Genomic DNA, 26,102 nt, shown 5'->3' on the forward strand with positions numbered 1-26,102 from the left:
TGACTCTTTCTACCGCCCTTCCTAGGGGGCACCAGAGCTCCTGGTCAGCAGAGTCATCGCGCTGGCCCAGCTGAGGCCCTGCGGCAGAGAAAGTATGAGTAGGCCACTGGGGCGGGGTCTAGGCAGGACCCAGTGTCCGGTGCCAGCCCTGCATAGTGAGGTGCCCCCTAGGTACTGAGTAGGAAGGGCAGGCAGGCGGGTCTGACAGCAGGGCCCCCAGCACTGGTGCCCCAGACTCCTAACCTCTGGCCTGCCCTTGGGAAGGTGCCACTGAGCAGCCCCGGCTCCCAGAGCCAGGATTCTGCAGCTTCTGTCTGCTGCTCAGGCCCCTGGGCAGGTCCCTTCCCCTCCACCATTCCAGGGCTATTTCCAGGGCCCTGTGCACGCCCAGCGCTGTGCGGAGAGCTGGAGTGCTTCCCAAGGGTAGCCGGGCCGTTTCCCCATGCGTCCTGGTGCTCAGCAGCATTTTGAAGAGGCTCACGAGGCCCCTCCTGATGAAGCGTGGGAGGCTGACATCTCCCCTGTGGGGACTCGAGGAGGCCAGGGCACAGGGGTGTGAAGGCCCAGCTGGGTGGTGGGAGGGCCTGTGGAGAGGCTGAGAGCTGAGGGACAGGCGGGGTGAGCAGGCAGAGGCAGGGAGAGGGGCAGGCAGAGAGGCAGCAGGCTCTGGGCAGTGGGGACTACAACAGACAGAAAGGGCGCAGAGTCCTGCAGAGGCCAGGGGCTGTGCTCAGGAGCTTGGACATTGAGTGTGCATTGAATGGTTTTAAGCAGGGAGGGATGTGGTCAGGACCACAGTTAAGAAGGTTGCCACTGGGTGTGGCCTGAGCTCAGGAGGCCCCTGGGCTGCCTGCCTCGAGTTTCCAGGCAGGAGCACTGAGACCAGCCTGGTCCAAACCTCCCAACGGGGTACTTGGCTCAAAGGACGATATGTGAGGAAGCTCAGTCTTGTGGTCCAGCCCTTGGTGGGCAAGGCTATCACCCACTGGGGGGCCCCCCTTGCCACACAGACCCCTCTGTCCCTCCTGACCCTCATCCCCAAACATGAGGCTGGGAGCAGATCCCTGAGTCCGAGCACCCAGGGGACTCTCAGGATTAGCATCACTGCGGGTGCTCCGAGCCTCAGCCTGGACCCTCCCAGGCACAGGGACCTTCACCTTTGCTCCCAGCCGCAGAAAGAATATTTCAGTCCCCCCGCTGTCTATGCTGACCAGCAGCTGCTTCCTCCCTCCAGCCAGCTCCAGGGACAGTTCTGCTTCTGAGTGAGCCACTGACCCGCCCCCCAGGCCCCGCGGATGGCAGGTCCTTGCCCTGAGCCCTGACCATCAATGTCCCTGAACCCTGAGGGCTGCGTGTCCAGCACTAAACAGCCCCCGTGCTCTTCTCAGCTCAGGAAAGCCCCCAGACCTGTGTTTGTTTTTCCCGAGCCCTGCTGAACAGGGAGCAGGAGAAGCCACTGAGAGCCGCCAGCGGCTGCCGGGAGCTGTGGCCACTGCAACAAAGTACGGAGCAGCCCCGGCTTCCCGGCCTCACTCGGTGTTTTGCATTCTGTGATTTGCACCTGACAGATGCTTCAGAAAGCACCACTTTGCTGACAAAATGAAATCCAGCTCAATTACCATCATCTATTTGCCACCCAGCCTGGGAGCTGAGGCGGGCCCTGAGTCCAGGAGGCGGTGGCTAAGCCCAGATCCCTCGTGGATGGGCAAGGCAGAAGGCAGGGTCCGCTCCCGCCACCCCTCCCCTGTTCCACACTTTCCCTCCCCAGCTGGCCTCCACTCCTGTCTGTGGTCCTGGAGACCCGGTCCTGGCCCACTCTTGGCCTGCTCCTTCCCCTGCATGCTCTGTGTCTCCAAACCTCACTCTTTTCATCTGTCATGTGGGCCTGGCATTTTATGCCCTGGCTGCTGTATAGGGAGCTTACAAGGGGCCAAGTGAAGGTGGGGCAAAAGCTAAGCTCACGGTGCCACTGTCATTCTAGTAAGATGGGGCTCCAGATCCGCATCCCCAAGGCCACAGAGGACCTTTCTGGCCCCACCTGGTTGACACCAGCCTAGTCCCCAGCATGGGGGCGCCAGGCTGGCCAAGGCCACTCACACATGGGTTTCAGCTGCCCGATGAGCTCTTCTTTAGTCCATTTCGCCCACTCCTTCTTGTCGGTGTTGATGGAGCAGAGGATGGGGCCGCAGGGCTTGCCGCAGTCCTCAATGGCTGGCACATTCAGGTAGTGCACCAGGACGATGTCGGGGTTCTGTGGGGAGAGCAGACTGGCAGCATGAGGGTGGCATGGAGCCCGCCAGGGTCAGGGCCGCCCCCAACCCCGCAGGTACAGGCAGAGACTGAGGCCCCAGACACCCGGCTCTCTTGACCTCGCACTGCTGACGGTTGCAGCCAGATGGTTCTGTGGTGGGGGCTGTCCAGCGCACGTGGGATGTTAGCAGTCTCCCTGGCCTCCACCCACTGATGTCATTAAGCCCCTCCCCCTCCAGCTGTGACCCCTGGAAAAGTCTTCAGACATTGCCCAGTGTCCCCTGAGGGGCAACATCACCCCTGGTTGAGAAACTCTGACCTACACATCAGCTGATATGTGTGTAACTGGGAACCACGGGCATGAGGTCCAATTCCCTCCAACCCAACATCCCTGACCTCACACCACAGCCACTGCCGTCTCCCCACTTCACGCCCAACACGCGTTTCCCCCTCACAGCTTGTGGGATGCCCCCAACACAGGCATCATCACCTGCTTCTCCCCAAGGGGAAAAGGAGCTCCCAGAGCTTAAGGCCCCTCCTGCTGAGGGCTGGAGCCCCTCCGCCTTCAGCCGTGGTCTTCTCCCCCGACGAACAGCCCCACAATGAAGCACTTTATTTTATTTTTTTAGACAGGGTCTCACTCCATTGTCTAGGTTGGAGTGCAGTGGTGTGATCTCAGTTCACTGCAACTTCTGCATCCCGAGCTCAGGTGATCCTCCCACTTCAGCCTCCTGAGGCTGGTACTACAGGCACATACCACCACACCTGGCTAATTTTTGTATTTTTTGTAGAGATGGGGTCTCACTATATTGGCCAGGCTGGTCTTGAACTCCTGGGTTCAAGCAATCTGCCCGTCTCAGCCTCCCAAACTGCTGTGATGACAGGCGTGAGCCACCGCACCCAGCTGGCACTTTCCATCTAAGCAGTACCCAGGGGGCAGCTGGTGCCCAGAATCTCTGGGAACGCCTCCCTAGAAGAGCTCTTCTGTCACCCTGTCCGGCTCATCCACTCTTTCTTGTTGGCTTCTGGGGCGGAGTTTCCTGAACTTCTGGGCACCAGCTGTCCACCGGGTATTCTGGGAAAGAGCTCTCAGTCTGAAGACCTAAAAGGCCCAGTTTCGGCCGGGTGCAGTGGCTCATGCCTGCAATCCCAGCACTTTGGGAGGTCGAGGCGGGCAGATCATGAGGTCAGGAGATCGAGACCATCCTGGCTAACACGGTGAAACCCTCTCTCTACTAAAAAAAAAAAAAAAAAAAAAAAAAAATTAGCCAGGCATGGTGGCAGGCGCCTGTAAGTCCCAGTGACTTGGGAGGCTAAGGCAGGAGAATGGTGTGAACCTGGGAGGCGGAGGTTGCAGTGAGCAGAGATCGCACCATTGCACTCCAGCCTGGGTGACAGAGCGAGACTCCGTCTCAAAAAAAAAAAAAAAAAAAAAAAGCCCAGTTTGTCTCAAATCGGTTCTATTTAGCAGTCAGCCCCTTCCCATGACATCTTATTAAGAATGTCCTCTGTCGCTTTCTGCCCCCTGAGCTTGGGTAGGACATGCCAAGGGGCCTTTGTGAGGCAGCAGTGTCGCTGGGATGAGCATCGGGCCTTCTGTGGCTTTCTTATGGTCTCCCCAGAAGGCAGCGCTGCTTATCTGGCCACATCAATATTGACAAGTTAAAAAGAAAAAAAAAAAAAAAAAGCAATCCTGTCACTTTCTAGATGCATCTGGATAAGCCAGAAAAACCTAGCTAAACTCTTGCATCTCAATCAGAGGGTATTTCTTGAACCTTTTTTTTTCTCTTTAGACAGGGTCTTGCTGTGTCACCTAGGCTGGAGTGCAGTGGCGCAATATCGGCTCACTGCAACCTCCACCTCCCAGGTTCGAGCAATTCTCCCACCTCAGCCTCCTGAGTAGCTGGGATTACACGTGCACGCCACCACAGCCTGGCTAATTTTTGCATTTTTAGTAGAGACAGGGTTTCACCATATTGGTCAGGCTGCTCTCGAACCCCCGACCTCAGGTGATCTGCCTTCCTCAGCCTCCCAAACTGCTCGGTTTACAGGTGTGAGCCACCGCGCCCCGCCTGAACCATTTTTTTCTTGCATTGTCCTAAGGAAACATGACAGGATATCAGGACGCTGCAGGGAATGATGGAAAAAGCCACGCGGAAGGCTTCATCCTGTGCTTTTCCTCCTGATAGAGGAAAAGCTGCTTTGCCCTCTGCTTTCCCCGGCTGGTAGACTGAGACTCAACCATGAGTCCTGAGACAGGCAGGACCCCAGGCAGGAGAGAGCTGGGTCTGCAGCTGCTTTTTTGGATGTTGTCAGGGCAAGAGTCATACATGAATATATGAATCAATCAATCCATGAATAAATAAAGACTCAAGATCACACCATGACCAATGTAAGTAAGGAGACTGGCATAATTAAAAAAGATTTTCACCAAGGGTTCAAACAGATTTTTTCCTGCCAATACTCAGATAACCAGGAAACTCAATCAACATCAACAGGAGCCTTCTCCTTAATGGCAGCTTTTCTGGATTGTGGTAATCATGCTCCTTAATAATCATGATAATCCCTGACATCAGCGCGGCACTTTATTCTTTTCAAAGCACTTTCCAGCCATTATCTCATTTGGTGCCGCTGCTAGCCAAGGAGGCGGGCAGGGCAGGGCAGGGCAGGGGAGGGTGTCCTTCGTCTATAGTGAGGCGCCTACAGCACTAAGAAGTTGTGACTTGCCCAAAGCTATGTGCCAGCAGGGCACAGCCTGATCTGGAAGCCAGGGTTCTGACTCCAGGTTCAGGTCCTGCCAAGACATCTGGTGGCCTCCCTTTCTGCTTGGCCTAAGTACTGTCTCATCTCCATTTCACTTCATTCTTGCAGTATGCCCAAGAGGTGGGTCGGGTAGATCTGCTATGCCCTTTGCATGGAGGTGGAGAGACGGGGTGATTCACTGTGTCCTTGCCCCATGTTCTTTCTACAGACCAACATACTGGCCTCCTGGGGACTGTGTCTGAGCCGAGGGCTCCTGCCTGTGCCTGGGCACAGCCAGGCAGCAGTGCCAGCTGCTGAGCAAGATGAGTAAAGATCAAAGGGCTGCAGGGGCCAGTAGGCCACCCAGGGCTGCCTCTGATTCTGGTCCCTGAAGCAGGAGCCTGGCCCTGCAGGAGGGAGCTGAGATGCCAGACGCCTGGGAGATGAAAGGGCTGCCGCATCCTGCTCCACAGCCCCGCTGAGCACAGCCTGGGTGCCTGGGACCTGCTGTGGGAGGCCAAGGTGGTGGGCAGGCAGGCAGGGTCTCGTGGGGCAAAGGCCCTCCCTCTCTCACCATGAACCCAAACTGTGGAGTTCCTGCACGAGAGCACCCCAAACGCTGCTATCTCAGGAAGTTCTGCCTGCAGGGCTCAGCCTCCATCTGCATAACCACCCTCCGCCTATTCTTGGAGGTCAGACACCAGGATGCCCTCCTCTTCCAGGAAGCCTTCCCTGATTCCCTCTCTGCCTCTACCCTAGTAGGATGGCATTTGGCTTTGTGCTTTAATTGTCTGAACATCAACTTTATTTCCTCAACCTCAGGGACAATGCCCTGGAGCTATGACAGTCCAACAATCACCGGTGCTTATTTAAGGTTTGTAGAATCAAATTAGGCTGAATTCTAACCTCCTGCTTGTGCCCTCCCTAGACCTGTGTTCTCCTGACATCTGGCTTCAGTTTTCTGGGTCTACAAAGGGCAGGGAAGCCTTTCTTTCGTTCTTTCTTTGTTTCTTTCTTTCTTTCTTTTGAGACGGAATTTCACTCTTGTTGCCCAGGCTGGAGTGCAATGGCATGATCTCGGCTCACTGCAACCTCCGCCTCCCGGGTTCAAGCAATTCTCCTGCCTCAGCCTCCCGAGCAGCTGGGATTACAGGTGGCTGCCACCACGCTCAGCTAATTTTTGCATTTTTAGTAGAGATGGGGTTTCACCACGTTGGCCAGGCTGGTCTTGAACTCCTGACCTCAGGTGATCCACCCACCTTGGCGTCCTAAAGTGCTGGGATTATAGGTGCAAACCACTGCACCTGGCCGGGAAGGCTTTCTAAACACAGGTTGTTGCTAGGAAGGTAAGATACAATGCAAGGCTGGTTCTTCATTTTTCTAGGTCTGAGATCTCTTTAAGAGCCTGACGCAGGCAGTGGATACCCACCCCATCCTCCAACATACCCCAAGGCGCATCAACACTTCAACTCAAGTCTCACAGATCCACTGGTCAGTGGATCCCACTTCAGTAACTACAAACGTAGGGATCGTAGCATCTAGAACTACCCCTTTCAACTGAGGGCACATGCCCAACACCCGGGGCTGGGGGGTCCCTTCCTGGGAGCCTCCATGCTGGGCCTTGCCTTTCTCCCTTGTTTTGATACAATTAGCAGAATGTCCCAGCCCCTGGCAGGTCCAGGAGACCAAGTGCAGGATCAGGAGAGATGCTGGAGCAGGCAGCCTCCCGGTTTCCATCCCAGGGCCTGGAGCTCTTGCTGCTGGAATGCCCAGAGTTGAGTAGTAACGATTTCCTGGCGTAGGGCTGGTTTTCAGACACAGACTGATGGAGGTATTTTTGGAAATTTGGGGCACACATCGCTTCTTGGCAATGTTGCAATTTTATTCATTAGTTTTACATTTTATTGGGTGTTTTTGTGAGAAAAATATATTAGCCTTGAAGTCCTCATGTATCAGTTTCATGGAGTGCTCGCAACGGTGTCAGAGTCCTCGCCAAGCTGCTTTGCTAGTGGCAAGATGGGCTCAGGCGGACCAGCTCAGCAGGGCGGCCTGGAGGAATACAGATGCGAGCCTGGATCTGAGAGTCACGGCAGGCGACAGACACTGCCAGGGCCCTGGATTCTGGATTCTGGACAGTTGTGGCGTGAAGTTGCCTTTGTCTTGTCCAGGCTGCCCTGATGTTTCCGTGGGGTTCACCACCCTGTCAGGCCTTGTGGGTTCAGGCAGGGAAGAAGAGCTTGTGGAGAAGCCCCACCCCGGGTTATGGAGTTTTCAGGCGAGATGCTAGGGGTCACCCCCCAAAGTGAGTGTGACCTTTGGAGATGAGCCCCTGCTTTCCCGGAGGCCTGGTCGGTGTCAAAGGCTGGGGAGAGGGAGCCCCGTGGCATGGTCTGTGACTGTGGTGGTGGTAGGGGAAGCCAAGGATAAGTAAAAGTCTCAGAACTTCCACAGCCTTCTGGAAGAGCTGCGGACTAGGGGATCCCTCCTCCTTCTTGGTGCCTCAGGCTCCTCACCCGTAAGCATGGAAGCTGTGCCTCTTTCTCACTGGGGCTGCCGCAGGAAGCAGGGTCAGGCCTCGGAATGGCTGTGATGCCGTCAGGACGGACAGAGGCCCCGCTCTACCACCACCAACCGCCACCGAAACCAAACCCAGACGGAACAAAGCCCTGACATGCTCCCCAAGAGGGGGAGGTGGGTTAAGCCTCCAGCGGGCAGTTCTGTTGCTTAGAGTCCCCTTCCTCCGCCGGCAGCCCCAGCCCGTCCCAGCTCTCCTCTTGTTGTGTGCAGAGGCCCTTCCTCCACCAGCATCCAGCCTGGGGCTCTGCCCTCCCTCTCTCCCGCTCTCTTTCTCCCTCTCTCCCTCTCTCCTTCTTTAGTGGCCTTATCTAGCATCCTGACCTCACACCCACCAGATTCCCAGGACATCCCGATTTCTCTCTCCAGCCCACCTCTCCTCTCTTGCCTACCTGGCTGTTGACAGCACCCCTTAAAGTCCTCAAAATACCCACGACTTCCCAGGGCCGACCTCGCCTCCCAACCTCCCGCTCAGACACTTGGCCCCTCCAGGCTTCCCACAGCTGCCCAGGTCTGGAGCCCGGGAGTCATCCCCTCATTTTCCCTCCCTCTCCCTCAACGGCCAGTCGATCATCCAGTTCTGCCAATTCTCCCGCCCCAGGAAGCCTGATCCTCCCATTTACCTCCTGCCTGCAACCACCAAGTCTGAGCCTCCACCTGTTCTCCTGCTCACGTGGGAGTGTGCCCGACTCCCGGGTGTCCTCACGTCTGCTCTTCCCCTCCCCGACCCATCCTTCAAACAGCAGCCGGCGTGGTCAGGCTGTTCCGGACGGCTCCTTGGCACTGAGATCAAGCCCACACTCCTGCCACGGTTCCAGGCCGGGCCACCTGTGCTTCTTGCTGGCTGCTGCCTGGGTAGTGAACCTGGCTCCCACCACCCCATTCCCCAGATCTGCTGCTCCTCTCCCTGGGCTGTGGTCTCTGGCTGCCGCGTTCCGTGCCACGTCGATCCCAGGTCACTTCCTTGTGGAAACCTCATTCAGCAACCCCGTTGACAACAGTGCCCACCTTGCCTGGCTCCCACCTTGCTGTCTTTGCAGCACTAATCTCTCAGTTTCCGCTCAATTACTACCCGGGTTTGGCCTGTTTTCCTGGCCACAAGTGTGAGCTCCGGATGGCTGGGACTGTCTGCAGGGCAGCCACATGGCAGGGACTCCATCCCACCGACTGAAAACCGGGGGCATAGCGGGGTGCCGCCAAGCTGCCCCAGCACACGGGCCAACAAGCCTGCCAGGGGGCACCTGGCCTTGGCTGTGGGAGCTGGTGCAGGGGTGGTGGCTGTCTCCTCTCCGGAGACTCAGTGTCTCAGGACCAACCCTGGAGAACCCCCAGGCATGTCTTCTAGAGGGACAGACAGAGACTGAGGGGCAGGGAAGGAGTCTTTGTCCACCCCAGGCATGGGCTGGAAGAGGAGGGGGTCCACTCCCTCAGAAGGGGCCCAGGAGGGGTGGCATCTGAGGGGGTCCATGAGCCCTCTGCCCCTCTCCGAGGGAAGTTCAGCTTGTCCATTAACCCAGCTGTGCCTCCTGGAAATGCATTTGGAGCTGCAGATCTCCCTGGTTCCAGACTCCCAGGGCCCTGCCAGGCACAGGACTCGCAGGCTGAAGGTGGTGGAAGGGCATCTCCCGGGAGCCTGAGGTAGAGTCAGTCTCTTCTAGAACCTTTTCTAGATGCATCTTTCACCCAAACCGCAGGGACAAAGAGAGGACAGGGGACAAGCTGAGGGCCTTTCCTCCAAAAGCACAGGAGAGGCTGAGAACGTTCTGCAGAGAATGCCTGCTCAGTGTTAAGCAGACCCTTTAGTGCTGGCCTGAACCTTGCCAGGAGTGGGTGAGGCAGGCAAAAGGCTCATGACGGGCCTGGCCCCCAGCGGCGCTCATATGTAAGGCCACCGACACTGCCTAGTAAATGGGCATGAGGCGGAAGTGGGGAGGTGCTCCAGGCTGCAGAGGGGAGCTGAGCTCTGCACCTCCCGCGTGCTGAGCCCACCCTGGGTGTGTGCAATTGGCCCTTGGAGTTGGTTGAGGGTACAGCAGTGAGCTCTTCCCCAGAGACCCACGGAGGGGACTCAAGTCACCCCCAGCAAGAGCCTTGGGGATCTCACATCCTGTTCCTGGCTGCTTCCAGGGTGGATCCTGGGCCAATGGGTGTCAGGCAGCAGGGTCCCATGGCCCTGGCCTGGGCTCCTCCATCTCCGCTGAGGAGGAGAAGGCCTGGAGCCAGGACCCTTTTCTGTGGAGTAAGCAGGGTGGTGATGCAAGAAGTGGTTAAAAATGCAAAAAGCTGTTGGTTTTGATAAAGAAAAATGCAGCTGCAACATCTGTTTGACTCTTGTTTGCAGCTTCATCAGCGCTAAGTGGTCAATAAATCAGAGTGGCATGGCGTTCCGTTTCTTCTGGGGCTCAGTCATTAATCTCGTGCCAGTTCTCATGAAAAATGAAGGAGAGAGGCCGTGTGATAGTGAAAATGTATACATTACCCAGAAAGTCATAATAGCATGTAATAGTGCCACACACCTCCTCACTTGCCGCTGGGGGCGCGGGGGGCGGGCCTGTGTGCCGCCAGCCAGACAGAAGGGAGACGGGCGAGGAAGTAGCATTGTCGGCATCGCAAGCTCCTTCGATCTTTGCATTTGTCATATTAGTACCGTTTATATATATTCTGAATGTCCCATAAACCTCATCGTCAGAGGCACAGGCTTCCCTGCACCTGGATGCTTAATGAACAACGAGGGTAGGAGCCCATGAAACTGGTGTGCAAGGCTGGCAGGGAGAAGGGCAGGGTTTATTAGGGAAGGGATAGAGGGCGACACTGGGTGGCACAGGGCTGTGGTGTCACTAGGCTGCAGGACTGTGCAAAATCTTCTCGCCCACCTTCTGGCTGCCCCAGGTAGCTGGGCCCCTGTCCTCTCTGCTCTGGGTAAAGGTGTGAGGTGGGACGATGGTTCCACTAGAAAGGAGGCTGATCAAGAAGGCCTTGGCAGGCTTGGGTTCCATCCCCACTGTCACCCACTGAGGGTGGTCAGGAGGCAGGGGGAGGGTCAGACAGGCCTGGAGGATGGACGGAAGCACAAGAAGGATGCTCCCTGAGAAGGGCCAGGGCACGCGGGCGCCTGCTTCTCAAGTCTCCCAGGATCTGCCGGCCCCTGGAGGCTGCCGTCTCCTTGGGTCTCTCTTCCCTGCCTCTGATGGCTCCAATGCATGGTACTGTGGCATTCCACGGCCACTCGGGGGTGGGAGCGTGCCTGGACCCACAGCACACACCTCCCAGTGGGCATTTCTGTTTTCAGAGATCACTTTCTGAGTGTCAGCTGTGTCTCGGGCTCCACATTCAAGTTCTACAACCCACAGGCGCAGGTGCTATTGCTATGCTCGTTTACAGAAAGGAGAGTACCTTGGAGGGCTGAGTCTCTGGGTGCCAGCCCTGCTTGAAGCCACAATCTCACACCTCCAGGCCACTGCCCCAGGGCTCTGTGGGGCTCACTAGATGTTTCATGGGAGGGCTGTGCACTCAGCCTCAGTGCTCCGGGCGGCAGCAGCCCAGTTCATGTCTATGTCAGAGGAAAAGCACGTCCAGGGAGCCTGACTGGGTCATGTGAGGTGTGGGCAGCTGGTAGGACCAAGGATGGGGCTGGAAGACTCCTGGCTGGTCTGTAAGCTCCTCAGGGCAGGACGGAGGCTGCAGATGTCCCTGTCTCCACATCAAGGGCCCACAGTAGTTAGAACACCCTTTGTGGGGTGTCCAGGGAGTGGGGAACAGCCTTCGGGGACCCTGGAGTTGAGCACCTGGTAACTGATGGTGCAGATCTAGATCCCCAAAGTTGGGAGCTATTAAAGGAGAAGCAAAAAGAGAAGGGAGGGAGTAGGAACTGAAAGAGGGGCCCTGGTGTCCCCAGTAATAGGCAGGGTCAGTAGTCAACTGTGCTCTTCTAGGGGCTCGGTCCTGCAATCTGTGCTGGGACCAGGGATCCCCCACTGTGGCTGAGTGTGGCAGGGCACACAGAACACCTCCACGCTTCCTTGCCAGTGCTTAGCAGGGCCAGCGGATTCTGAGCGATGCCTGGCAAGGGATTCAGAGGGCCTGCAAGTGAGGGCAGAGGTAGGCTGCCTTTGGGGTCCCTGCAGCCCCTTCCCACGGCTGCCCTCATTACGCGAGCCTGTGCGCCAGCGGGAGTCGGGCCGGCAGCCCTTCCCTGCTTTGGAGGGAGGCTGGGAGACTTAATTAGTTAATGTGGGTAAAGTGGTCTGAAGATGAAAAACCCTGGGTAATTGCTGAGTGCTGCTGCTGTTGTTATTACACAATTACCAGAATTTTCCAGTCATGGGAATATAGTTAAACAATTTCCACCTGGTGCGGGGTTCCGGGAACCATGCCGGCTCAGGGGCTGGCTTGCTCTGCCTCCTTTAGCCCAAAGGTAGTGTAGGAAAAACACATTTATGGTGGGAGATCAGGCCTGGCACAGTCCTGGGCACATCCTAGACACCCAGAGAATGCTGGCCGAAGGGAGTTCTCCAGTCTCGCTGAGCAGATAAAGATGCATGTACCTCGAGAGGGGTCAGAGGGTCCCGTCTGCCTGCACTTTCTGGAAGTCTCTGGAACAGTCCCACCCAAAGGCTGCGAGGGGGTCAAGCCACCCTAGGGGGCGCTGCTGGGGAGGGGAGGCATTTTCATTGCGCAGCAAGCCCTGGCTGCCCAACAGCACATGTGCATGGGGCCCGGGGCTGGCCTTATCTAAAATCATTATAAATGACCCAGGGGAAGACATGTCTGATAAAATCTCCACATTTGCAGATGACACTAAATTTTAATGAGTAACGTAAAAGCCGGTGTCGGAGGGTATGGGAGCTACAGATGCATCCCAGGGCAGTGACGTGTGGGGCAGCGGGCTCAGGATGAGTAAAGCAAACTGCCAACGGAGGCTGGCAGCCCGAGCTGCCATTGCCAGACCCGAGAGAGGACCTCCCAGGATCCACAGAAGCCACTGGTTCACAGTTGTTGCAGGGACCAGAAAGGCCCAGCCTGGAGAGCAGGGCACGACCTGGAAACTGGAGACAAAATGGCCGAGGTGTCTTTGCTGCAGAGCTCGGTCTGAACTAGTGAGTGCAGGGGTGAGGGAGCATCAGCCAAGGAGGGGCAGGCAGCTCCAGGAAAACGAAGATAAAGGCTTTCCGGTCCAGAAAGACAAAAGTCGGGAGGAGATGTGATTCGAGTCTTCAGAAAAGGGAGAAGAAGTGAAAGCGTGCCTCTAACTCTACATCCATGAATGCTAAGAATACGGTTCCCCCACCCTGGAGCTCAGGGAGGTAATTTTAGCACAATCAAACTACACAGCGGGCAGTCAATGTATGAGACTCATTATTCCAAGGCGACATGGGCTGAAACATATAAAGAGATTTTTCTAAAATGGGTGACATTAGTTCCCAGATGACTGATCCATAAGGAGTCGTGCAAGAGATCGGGATGCTGGGGACTATCTCTCTCTGGGACCCCCAAATCCAGAAGACACCATGATGGCCAGTGCCCCCACCAGGGTGGAATCCGGGGCTGCAAGTGTCAGCCGGACTGTTCAGCATCCAACCATCCTTCTCTCGCTTGCCAGGGACCTGTCAGGGATGCAGGCTGTTGGCATCCTGCATTTGGCAGAGCCTGAGCTTGGATGAGATTGTTGGTTGGTGTCCTGTCCTGTTCGTCTCCTGCTCTCACCTTGAACTAATTTTTGATTTATTGGTGATGCTGTAAGAGTTGCTCTGACCACCCCTGGGACAAGAAGCCATGGGCCTTTCAAATGGACACAGGGAACTCCTATAGGGAAAAGGTACTTCTCAGTGCATGCAGCCCTGGCCCAGCAGAGACAGAGGGTGGAACAGTACAGATGCTGGGTAATCAGGTCTCAGAGGGCTGCAGTCATCACACCTCTGACCTCCTGTCCCTCCCAGGAGCTAAATCCACAGCCACATGGCCTCCTTACCAGCCTCAAAGAGGTCCCGCCTGCAGCCTAGACCGGCCTTGTCCTCCCGGATGGCTGGAAGCCAGGCCTGCTGCCCTCCCCTGCCTCTTCCATCCTCTCCAAGCACGTGCGCCCCAATCCTGCTCCCAGAGCTGGTGTGCCTGCTCAGAACCGTGCCCCATTAGGCAGTGAATCAAGCCCATCAGATGACAATGGCACCAAACAGTCATTGAGGCATCTCTGGAGTGACCGATGTGCTCTGGAGCCTTTCCTGCCCATCTGCTCCCCTCCACAGCTCTGGAGGAAGTTGGCCTTGTGCCGCCATCCCTGCTGGACTGAAAGGTGCTACCTGATCTGCTCACGCCACGTGGCTCATGGGAGGCTGAGCTGGACCCAACTCTAGTGCACTCATTCTTTTGATAAGAGTTTCCAAGTTTTCTTTAGCAATCCAGCCATGTCTCCAACCCAGTCCAGGCATGGAGCTTGTCACTCAGGCTGGCCAAGCCGCATTCTTCGGGCCACACTGATCGGCTCAGGGAGAAACTCATGGCTCCACTCAGTGCTAATCACTAGGCTTTGGCTGGAGCCACTTGGAGGCAGGGCTGCTCTTTCCGGCTGGACTCGAACCTGGGAGAATGAAATCTAGTGCTCCTGGAAGCCATCTCTTGCCAGCACATGGAGGCAGAGAAGGGAGCTGGCGTGAGGAACAGGGCTGAGGGGAGAAGACACAGAGCCTCAATGCCACTGATGGAACACAGGCCAGCACACCTCAAGACTTTTCAGCAATTCCAACCCCCAAATCTCCTCTTCCCCCAAAGTCAGGTCAAGTAGAGTTTTTTGTTGCATCACCCAAGAGCCCTAATTCCTAAAAAAAGATCATGTCTTCTTTCTGCTAAACTGGTCACTTTCCACTACACAATTCAGATGATCCTATGGTTTCAATAACCCCCACTGCTATGATTGCTGAGAACTAGCATTTCTTCAGACCTGTATGCTCCAGGTGCTGGGTGCTAACTACTTCCCAGGACTTAGCTTGTTTAATCCTCACTGCAACCTCACAAGGCAGAACTGGTTATGGCCCCATCTGCTTTACACATAAAGAATCTAAGTAGTCCATCAAAGCCCTGCCCTTAACTTAAGCCCAGGACTATCTGATGCTGAGGAAGCAGAGTGGTAGAGAGTGTGTGCTCCAGAGACAACTACCTTAGGTTCGAGTCTGGGTTCTGCTATCTCCTAGCTGCGATCTTTGGGCAGTCACATCTCTGTGCCTCAGTTTTCTCATCCATACAATGGAGAGAATAGTAGTGCCTGCTCCCTGAGGTGGTTGTGAAGACTAAACAAGATACAGCATTTGAACAGTGCCCGCCCCATGGGAAAGCTTCAGAATGGCCAGGTATTATTCTGACTGACCTCTCCAGTCAGTGTTACGTCATCTCACAGTATTGCTAAGGACAAAGTTTTCCTAAGATCGTATGGAACTTCCAAGTGGAGCAACATCAAATTAATTCAGACACGGCTTACTTGGGAAGTGTAATTCTTTGAGACAGGAGCCCATCTAGGCAAAGTTAAATTCTTTTCAAACATCAAGGAAGCATCATGATCTCCAACAGACGATGAGCTAAACACCAGCCATTCTTGTCCAATCATGAAAACAGGGTCTCTGAAATAATTCTTGGCTATCTTCCAAACTCTGGAAGAAAACAAAGCTCCATTTTCCTGAAAAATATTCCGTAACTCTCCACGAATTAAAGAGGTGGGTGCCCCATCCCCATCCTGCATATTGGAAAGGTGGGATTCCCGTGGGCCAGTGGGATCATTTCCAGTCCTCATCCAGATGACACAGGCGTCAAGTGAACCGCAAGCCCTTGAGGAGCTCCGGTGCCTACAGCCCCTTCTGCAGTAAGCACTGTCCACTTCCTGGATACTTTATGTATTTTAATTTGTGCATGAAAGATCCGCCAGGGTCCTGCAAGTCAGGGGTCTCCGAAACCCTTCTGTTTACTCCTCTTGGAACAGAGAATACTGAGGTGGGAGGAAACTTAGGGATCATCCAGGCCAACTTATCCACCCCCTTCCATCTCCAGCTGGGAAAACTGAACCAGGAGAGACTGACTTGAACATCACGCAGCAGACAGGGAGAGAGTGAGGACAGGGAGCTGCACCCGACCCCCCTCCTCTGCTGTCTCCCAGCTTTGCCCCTTCCTGATGTTCACAACCTTCTGAAGCAAATGATTACACCTCCCTCGCTTTGCAGAGAGAATTTGTAGAAAAGCAGAGCTGGTTGTTGTTCACCGCAAGTGGCATTCAGAACAAGGCTGCTTCTCAGTCAGCAAACTTCTTCACAACCTTGACTATGAGTAGGGTCCCGAGATGTTTGGTGGGCTTTCTGTTTAGCATCTCCCTGGTGGTAGTGATGGCAGGGCAGGTGCTCTAAGTAGGGACATCTGGGAGGTTGGGATGGGGCCACCCTTCCTCTGCTCTGGAGGAGCAACTAGGGAGCCCCTGCACTCAATCCTGTTAAAGACCTAAACCCCAAAGCTCTCCTTTGACGGACAAATGGGCTGGCCGTGGAGGCAGCAGAGGATGATTTGTGCCTGGTCCATCAAGCATCTATAGGATTTTTATGCTCTGCCAACGGCAATGGTGAGATTCCAGCAATTGTTTTAGAGGGAATCATGATTAAATTGGGCTGTATGTTTTTTTAATGTGTTCCCCAGTTCCTCTTTAATACCTTGGTAGGACAAGATAACGTGTAATCACTGAAGTAATTGTGGCTCTCAACAGTTTATGTCTTGAAGGAGTGACTAGGGGTTAACAAAGCCACTGCAGGGCAAGGTTTGGATTAGAAAATACAGTTTTTCTTTTTGTTATTTTATTTTTAAATCCCTCTTTATCTTATTCCTTTCTCCAGTGGCTCCTGGAGCTCGCTGATAACCTGTAAGCCTCCTCGGGTAATAACGGGACCTGCTGTACTAATGACATAGTCAAGTCTGGGGCCGGCCCCTCTGCAGAGCTGCTGCGGCAGGCCAGGCTCTGCCCAGAGCACATGCCTTTGCAGGAAGCACCAACTGGTCCCCGAGACCAGTGGGGCTCGACATCCTGAATACTGACGCCCATCCAGACCCCATCTTCATCACCACATCCTGAAGCCTCTGGCTGGAGCCAAGTAGCGAGGCTGCCCTGTGCCAGCCCATTGCAAACGGCAGAGGAGAGCAAGCTCGTGAACCCCGACACTGCCTCAAACTGTCCCTCTTCTGGCAGATGCTGAAGACAATGGTGGGGTGGGCATCTGTGGCTAGCAGGGGGCTGGCAACCCCACTCACTCCTCTTCAGATGATGCGAGAGAAAGGCCTGGCTTCCTCCAGCTTCCTCAGAGCAGGGGCATCTCTAAACATCGTGCTTAGAGGCCAAGACCCCGTCAGCCCGGTGGGGGCAGAATCAGGCCACAGAGCAATCCCGCCACTGTGACTCCATGGCCACCAAGTCTGAGGCACTGCTAATGCCAGCAGAGCTGAAGGAGGGGAGAGACGGGAAGGCGTGCTGCTTTCCTCTTGGTCCCTGAGGCCACCGCCCCAGTCTCCCCTCACTGCCTTCCCCATGCCCCCTGGCATCAGCCTCCTGACTGGTCTGCCTTTGAGCCAGGCACTCCCATCCAACTCTGAGAGCCACCTTCCCAAGTCCCAGCTCTGATGACGCCACCCACTGCTAACCTTTCCTGGCTCCCCATTTCCTGTGAATGCAGCCCCACTGCTGATTCAAGTGGCCTCCATGATCAGCCGGATCCACCTCCCATGCACCCTTCTCACCCCTCTTGGCTCAGTCAACCAGACCACTCAGCCTGCTCTGCCACCGGCCCTGCCCACGCTGTTCCCAAGGCCTGGAATCCCTCCACATTCCACCTACTTGTCAAGACCCAGCTCCAACATCACACTGTCCTTGCAGCTTCCCTTTATCCTTCCAACCAAAATAATTTCATTCCCCTTGGGACTCCCCTGACAGCCCTCTGTGTCTCTCCTGCGGCATCGGCCAGCCCCACCCTTTCCACTGATCTTCAGACTGGCTGGCACCTCCGTTCCTTCTCTGGACCCCAGGCTTCCGGAGAGCAGTGCGTGCATCAGAAGGAAATGTATTCCCCGATAGGCAGTCAGCAAGTGTTGGTTGAATCAGTGGTGGGTTGACTGCATCTGAACGGGGACACTCATCCTGGATCGGTCACTAGAGAACAGCCCCTGTGCTAGGGGCTGTGCCAGTCGGTAGCTGGCACACCCACCACCTGCCCATCACCCTCTCCCTTTATCTTTTCCACCTTCACCAAGGCAGAGTGAAGGACATGGCAAGGGCCTTTCTGGGTACCTGTGCATGCGAATTTACTGCAGTCTTCATTTTAACCCAGTTTCTCTGTTTCCACCTGTGGGAGCAGTGATACACCAGGATGATTTATTCCAACCAACCACTCACACACAAATCCCTACTCCCCATCTTGGCCCTTGGAATTTTGCACTTAAACCATGGCGGACGGCACTCTTTCCCGCTAAGCTCAGATGGGGTCCTGGAAATCTCACAGGCAGGGTTCCATGTTGTCATTACCAATTGATCACTGCTGGTGTGGGAGACAAAATATGGTCCTCATCTCTGCACACGCACGCACAGGCGCAATGCAACCCCTTAGCGGGGAGACCCACAGCACTCACTCCCTGTTTGTTTTTAGGTCTTACCACGGCTGCCTTGAAGCTGAGAAAACAGAAGCTGGGCTGAGGGCCTTGGCACCAGCCCAGGGTAACTGGGACACCCATGTTTGCAAAGAAAGCATTTGTGAAGTGTGAAGAAATCAGAACAGCACCGTTCAAAAACTGTGTTTAAATTTCACTCAAAATGTTCTATTTTGTGTCGAGGATAGAGTCCCCTTGGAAAAAACACTTTCTGGCATTTGGAAACCACTGTTGCTATGGAGCTGTTAAGAGACGTTAGCTACCAGGGGATAGCAATTAATTGCAGTGGCTGCAGGTAAATCAAGCCAGCAGCTCCTTTGGAGGAAGCTGATGGGAAAGGGGATCTAAAAGGCAATGTTGAAAAGGAACTTCTGTAATCCCAGCACCTTGGGAGGCTGAAGAGGGCGGATCACCTGAGGTCAGGAATTTGAGACCAGCCTGGCCAACATGGTGAAATCCCATCTCTACTGAAAATACAAAATTAGCTGGGTGTGGTGGTGCATGCCTGTAGTTCCAGCTACTTGGGGAGCTGAGGCAGAAGAATCCCTTGAACCCGGGAGGCAGAGGTTGCAGTCAAACTTCCAACTGAGGGTTTCAGATGTTTGAGGGCAAGGTGCCTTCTTTGTGATTTCTTTGTGCTTCCTTCGTTTTTAGGAGAAAGGACTCAGTGTGTGGAGCTGATGGGAAGTCAGGCTTTCCCTTCAGTTAACCTGAAATGATGGGGGTCCCAGCTCACCCACTCTCCTGCAGGGAGCTCTGAGGTGGGATTCTCAGCCTTTTAGAGGAACAGTTTCCTCTTCTATAGAGTGGGGGTAACTGTAGCACTCGTTTTGCAGGGTTTTCATTCATTCACTCATTCATTCATTCAACAGATTAGCTCTCAAGAACCACAAGATACCAGGGACTGGCCTATGTTTGGGGTCTACTGTGACCAAGTCTAAGACTCTGCCCTCAAAGATCATGGAAGAGACAAGCTATAAACATTGGAATAAAGAATAAGGGGATTCTGGATGGCGTGAGGTGGTATGAGCAAAAAAAATGGGGGTGGGGGGAGAATTTAGCCAGGGAACTTGAGAAGGCCTCTGAGGATGGGACCTTTAGCTGTGTCTGAGATGATAAAAAGAAGCCAGCCGCGGGGAGCTCTGGGAGAGGAAAGGCTTCGGGCACAGGGAATAGGGACGAAGACCTCAGGACAGACTCAGGCTCACAGGGAGCACTCAGGAAAACAGCCGTGAAATGAGAAAGCACAGAGGTTCAGCCTGAAGAGCCAAGGACAACGGCCAGTGAGGGCCAAGTTCCATGATGGCGGCTCCACGTCTGTCTGGCTTGCTCAGCCTTGAGCCTGGCACCTGGCCCAGAGCTGGGCTTGGAAAATATTTGTTGAATAAGTGAAATGGTTCAGGAACGCTTTAATGTTGAATAAGCCTCCACATGGAACTGAAGATTCAATCTCTCAACAGAAAAAAAACCTCCGTATTTTGAGATCACCAGGATAGGCTCATGCTGGCGGCCACGATCAAACACTCACAGGGAGAGACCCGTTAGGGAGAAAGTTGCCAAAGTTCGAGTGGTGGAAGGCTTACTCCGAAAGAACACTCTGTTTTGCTGGTTATTTGTTGAAGAAAGGAGTCAATGATGGCTTATAATGAAGTCAGCTGTTTTCAGCAGCAGATACTAACTTTGGAATTCAAATAAGATAGAAAGAGTACACCAATCTGTTATCTTGCCTGCAGCCAGATGATGGAAAGAACTTGGATGTGGAGTGGAATCAGGCCTTAGCTCAAATTTCACCTTGGCCACTTCACTGTGTGATCTTGGGCAAGTTACTCAACCCCTCTTGGCCTTGTATCCCTCCCAGGTAAAATGGGGATCCCCCCATCTACCTGAGGATGCCAAAATCCATTGAGAGGATTAAGGGAACCGTAATGGAGGGCACCCAACAAGTTCCCAGCAAGGAGTAGCCGCTCAGTCACTGATAATGAGTTAATGAGCAAAACCAATCTCCGCTTCCTCCTCCTCCCCCCATACCTCCAGGGTCATGAACAGAAAGAACAACGTCACTGGTTTGGTATTTGTCTTTGGAGGTGACTAACTCCCGATCTGACAGTTGTTTCTGCAGAACTAAAGATTTGACGCGATTACAAGGTCACACGAGGTCACCCAAAGAAGATGCCTCACTGTCTTTAGCATGTTCATTCTCTCTAGAGGCGCCCGGGAGCCAAGACGTGGCCGAGCTGAGCTGGTGCCCGGAATTTTGCAACAAACCATGGCCAAGTGAAAACCAAAGTGACCTTCTTGGAAGCAACGGTCCCAGGGCCTCGCTGTGTTGCTAGCACCCCCGACCTGCTCGGGATTGCACAGACATCTCCATCCCTCTTCCAGGAAACTTCCAGAAGGGCCAGCACTGCACCTGACACCTCCCTAGCCCCCTTGTTATAACTTTCCTTGTGATTTAAGTCCACTCCCAATGATGGAGAGTGTTGGCCTGCCACTGCTGGGCAGAGGCACCGGACAGGAAATTAATTTCTTAGTTTCTTATTAACTTTGAGGGGAGTATCTCTACCGAGCTGCCCTGCCAGGACGAGGTTCGCCAGGGCTTCCAGGAATTTGAATATCAGAGATCAGCACCGAGGCGCGATGCTCAGCCTCTCCTGCCACCTTCTCCAGCTGGCGCCTGGCTTAGCAAATGTCTCAGGAGCCAAGGGAAAATTCCTGGCATCCCAGACCGCAGGCCCTGGTGAAAATTCTGCTGACATGGCCAGGTGACAGTGACAATGTATTACGGCTGACTTGTCACTGTGAAATAAAAGGACTCAGGGGCCCTCCAGCACCCACCATGGGGGGTCCTCCCAGAGCCCTTGGCTCTCTTGGGCCAGTGGCCCCTCTTCTGTGGTAGCCTCCCTCTGGTCGCCCCTATGAGAGGACCTCTTTTCCTGGCTGGGTCCCTGCCTGCTCCCTCCAGTTCACCAGCCCCCAATCAGGGTGCAATGCCTCTCGAGGTCCTGGCCTTTTCTCCACTGCTGGGCCCTGCTCTTCCCATCATTGGACAGAACGTTGATGGATTACTCCCCTGACCCTATAGCCTTTCCCTCGCACTCTCTCTCTCTCTCTCTCTCTCTCTCTCTCCTGCTTCTACCTGTTCTGGCCCCATGCATCCAGCACCTGTCCTCAGGGCCACCTCCTCCAACACCTCCTCCCTGCTTCTCTTGTCAAAGGACCTTCTGGCTTGGTCTGAACTGTCAGGTTCAATTCCTCGAGCTAAACCTTTGAATCTTGCTGACCCACTCTTAAATTGTCTTTGTTCCCCAGCTAAGAACCAGCTGATCTCAGCCCAGGCCAAGGTTTGCCTTGGGGGCCTTGGCTGCCTCTAAATCATACTTTCTCTACTCAGTCCCAGACCTCTCCTCCAACTCCCTCTCTCCTGCCTCCTTCTAACCCACATTTATGAGGTACCTGCTCTGTGAGTGCTGGGCGGATACAGACATGGCGGAACTGAGCCCTGCTCTCCAAATGCTGACAGTCTCCTAGTAAGATATTCGTGCAGAACAAGGCAGCATAGAATATATTCTCTCTCTTTTTCTTTATTTTGCCAGAGGTAAAGGAAAGTTCTGCCAGAGAAGGGAAGGAGGGCTGAAGACTGGTTCTGTGTTCTCCAGCTTCCAGTCACATCTCGTTGGTAAGCCACCTCCTCTCTCCCTTTCCCAGGGGGCAAAGCATCATGGGAATATCCTGGATGAAAGTCAGGCTTCCATAAGGTTTCTCAGCCTCACAACCGTAGACACTTGGGGCTGGATGATTCTTTGTTGTGGCGCTGTGCTGTGCATTAGAGGATGCTCGGCAGCATACCTGGCCTCCATGACTAAATGATTCAAAGGGTGATGACAAAAAATTGTCTTCAGACATTGCCAAATGTCCCTGGGGAGTAAAACCACCCCTGTTTGAGAACCACTGGGCTCCACAGTGGCCCCACGTTCCGCTCACTCTCCTGATACCACGATGTTCCACTTTCAAGACTCCAGCAAGGATGGAGAAGAGTGAGCCTGTCCTTAGAGGGAACTTCAAAGGCCTGGGTCTAGTTCTAGTCTATTCTGGGAGGGCCCATTTTCTTGTTACTTTTGCTTGTGTACATATACATTGCTTTGAATGTGTGCAACATTTAATGACAGCATCACATGCATTGTCTGCATAGCATTTATTCCCCATCAAAATTCATTTCTCCCGAGGCGGGTGGATCACTTGAGCCCAGCAGTTCGAGACCAGCCTGGCCATCATGGTGAAACCCCGTCTCTACTAAAAATACAAAAATTAGCTGGGTGTGGTGGCGCACACCTGTAATCTCAGCTATTCAGGAGGCTGGGGCATGAGAATCGCTTGAACCCAGGAGGTGGAGGTTGCTGTAAGACGAGATCATGCCACTGCACTCCAGCCTGGGTGACAGAGCGATATTCCATCTAAAAAAAAAAAAAAATCAATTTCTTCTCAATTTTGTCATTGTGTGTGTTTGGCGGGGGGCAGCAGCGAGTGAATCTCATTTGCCAATTGTTCTCCCATCCTCCTCACGGGGGATTATTTAGGAATGGGTATATGACCCAATTCTGGCTCATGAGGTAAGAGAAGTGTGAGGGTTTCCAGGAGAGGGTTTTTCACTGGTAGGAGCTGCGGAACATCCCATTCTTCTTCCTTGTGACACCTGCTATGTGTCATGTGAACCTGGACTGCAGTCACCTGGCTCCCGGGTGGGGGCACATGAAGCCACCATTCAAGATGGCAGAGCGGGCTGGTGACATGGATGAGCCCCTGAATAGGCTGACCCAGCAGTTCGCGCTCCCTCTGGCTTTCCACAGAGGTGATAGAATACATTCTGCATTGTTTAGGCCAATTCGAATTGGGGTTTCTCTCCCTAGGGGCAGGAATAGCTTGCTCCATGGTGATGGTAGATGGCAGGTGGAGAGAAGCTGGACTGTAGTTTTCCTCCTATGAACTGGGTCTCATACTTTCCTCTTCATGCCTTCCCTCTCTCACATTGGGTGAATTGTGAAGCCTGTTGGCTTGGGGGAAGCCACACAGCCTCAGTTGCCTCCCTGGCCCCAGCCTCCCTAAAATTTCTGTTTGAGATGCAAATTTTCCAGTCAAATGTGAACAAATCCCTTATTTCCCTTCCCTATGTCTAATTTGGGATCAGTATAAGAGATAAGAAAAAAGCATTTCTGGATTAAAAAAAAAAAACAAAACGGATGGCTCTACATTGAAACTCAAATGACATAACAGCTTTCAAACTGGCATTTGCAATTGGGCTGAGTTAACCTAATTCAATATCAAAGGAACAGGGAAGTTTTTAATTATCTCATTCTCATAATGGGAGAAGAAACTGGTTCCATGGGAGGTAAACACCCTAAGCCACAAGGTTTTCCTGTAAATTACAATGCTCAACTTGAGCTGACAAGGAGAGGGGATGTTTCTTCCTGTTTGATGGCCTTCCTCGATGTGTGGCCTTTTACTATAGTCATAAAAAGGCAGTAAATTAAGAAGGCACTGTAAAATATCATCGGAACCGGCCCAAGGAGCCAGATTTCCAGCCAAAGCCTTGAAAACGAGGGAGACATAAACAGTATAAAGTCAGTCTTCGGGGCAGAGGCCCCAAGCCAGGGAGAAAGCTGATGTCTCTTCTAAGGGTGCAGAGTTGCAAGCCTGGGGCGGCACACAAAGCAGGATAAAGGGGGGTGGGCACAGAAGTGAGAAAAGAGGGCCGCCTGATCCTAGAAAGTGGTTCTCCTGGGTGGGGCGCTGCTGAGGCTTGGCACAGGGTGGAATCTGGTCTGGCTTGGGAGGTGATCTAGGCAGAGATGCCATCTCTCCACCAACCACTCAGCTAACACCTTCTTGAGTTACAGGCACTAGAGATATGGAGATGGAAGAAGAGAGAGCCCCTGTCCTCAGGGTTGAGGTGGAGAAGACAGATGATATGCCAGTGTGATGTGATCAAGGCCAGCCAAAATGATAACAAGGGATGAAGCTATGAAGATGGCCCCCGTGGAACCTGCCCAGGCTGCTGTGGGAGCACCACATCTTAGAAGCGGACTCAAGTCCATCTGGGTAATTCAGGAGCTCCCACTGTGTGCATGGTACAGGGGTGGCTTCTTGTCCAGAGCATGCTAAGAACTAATGTCGGCTGGGCGCGGTGGCTCACGCCTGTAATCCCAGCATTTGGGAGGCCGAGGCGGGAGATCACGAGGTCAGGAGATCGAGACCATCCTGGCTAACACAGTGAAACCCTGTCTCTACTAAAAATACAAAAAATTAGCCGGGCGAGGTGGCGGGCGCCTGTAGTCCCAGCTTCTCGGGAGGCTGAGGCAGGAGAATGGTGTGAACCTGGGAGGCGGAGCTTGCAGTGAGCCGAGATCGTGCCACTGTACTCCAGCCTGGAGCAAGACTCCGTCTCCAAAAAAAAAAAAAAAAAAAAGAGAGAACTAATGTCGATCTGTGCCATGCCTTGCGCTGCAGGCTTCTTGTGATCAGCCCCACCTTAGAGCTGAGGAAATGGGCTCTGGGAAGTTGGGGACCCTGATTCTCTATTCACTGGACTATTTCACAGTCAAGAAGATCTGGGACCCAGGAGCAAATTCCTCTGAGGAACAGGAATCCTGGTCCTCTGGAAATAGTACCTTAGACCTTATGTGTATGCATGGCGGGGTGGGTGTGCGTGAGCAAAGTCCCTCAGGTGACCCTACTGTGGAGACAGCCGGCACCCCTGCTGTGTCCTTTCCTGCGTGTCTGTGTCTACTTAGCAGGGAAAGGGGCAGCTCTGAGATTGAGGACCTCGTCGGCTTTGAGTCCTTATTCTCTTTGCTGATATGCTGGCCCTAGAGCCTGAGGGTAGAGGACTCAGATTCTCCTGGGAATTTCCCCAAGCTCCCGAAGTCTTCTGATCCTTCCCTCGTTTCCAGGAAGAATTGCCACAAGCCATTTCAGGCAGAGGGGTGTCTATACTTTCCAAGTTTTCAAAGGAGTGGATGAGCCCTGAAGTCCTCCTCCGGTCTCAGCTGGTTCTCTGCTGCTACACTTTTGTGCTCTGTCATCTCTTCCCCCGCTGGAGCTGGAGAGAGAACCTGGCAGCAGAGCCCTCCTGATATTTAAAGACAGGATTGACAGACTCCTCAGCCACGACCGTGTATGTCAGTCACCTTGATTCTGGGACACTGCACAGCCCCAGCAGCCGCTTGGCTGGAAGTGAAGGTCAAGGCCACCAAGGCATCCCGTGGCCGGACCTGGCTCCTTCTCTTGGCTCCCAGCAGTCTCATTTCCCCCACGGGAAGGGCTATTTATAGAACAGAAAGAGCAGTTGCAGCCACACTTTACCCCACGAGCTCAACCCTCCGAGCCTTAGAGGGAAAACTTCCCTGCAGGCGACACCTGTGCACTGGCAAGACTTATTTGGGAGACAGATTTATAATAAACAGCCTTATTTTATAGAGCCCCAAATATTTGCACAAAAATGAGCCCTTGGTATAACTTGCTCCATTTATCTCCCTGCTGTCATAAGGTATATCTCTCTGTTTTATTACTTTATTTGCCAGTTCCTCCAGCTTCTGCGCTCAACCCTCCTCTTCATTTCCACTGCAGTCGTCACTCTGGCGGGGGGCCCCGTCTCCCCTCCCTGTCACGCTTCTCCCTCTGCCTGCTAGTGTTCCATTCCCTCCAGTTCACACAGGGGACTTGGCCTCCCTAGGGTCCCCCTCCCTTCCCTCTCAGGATTCTAGAGAGCAGCAGGAATGTGTCCCTGGAGAAGGACCCTCTTCCAAATGCCCTCCAGTCACCCCCGAGGTCTGGCTTCCTTTTCAGCACTCTGGACAGCACTCCTGGAGGCTGTTGCTTAAAGCCTT

The 26,102-nt window shown here is 54.0% G+C and overlaps 1 protein-coding gene across 18 annotated transcripts in view; it reads right to left on the bottom strand.

Annotated features, from left to right (window-relative positions):
* The window catches only part of LOC105479380 (calmodulin binding transcription activator 1), a 975,024-nt gene that overhangs the window by 126,639 nt on the left and 822,283 nt on the right, over positions 1-26,102 (bottom strand). For all 18 annotated transcript variants that reach the window (XR_011606163.1, XM_071067081.1, XM_011737369.2 and 15 more), the window contains one exon: positions 2,098-2,251. Coding sequence is in view for 17 of the 18 variants with exons in the window: in XM_071067081.1 (XP_070923182.1) it covers positions 2,098-2,251 (154 nt within the window). In the remaining variant the exon portion in view is untranslated. The remainder of the gene's footprint in view (positions 1-2,097; positions 2,252-26,102) is intronic.

The sequence above is a fragment of the Macaca nemestrina genome, chromosome 1 (assembly GCF_043159975.1).
Source record: "Macaca nemestrina isolate mMacNem1 chromosome 1, mMacNem.hap1, whole genome shotgun sequence".
In the NCBI taxonomy this organism is placed as follows: domain Eukaryota; kingdom Metazoa; phylum Chordata; class Mammalia; order Primates; family Cercopithecidae; genus Macaca; species Macaca nemestrina.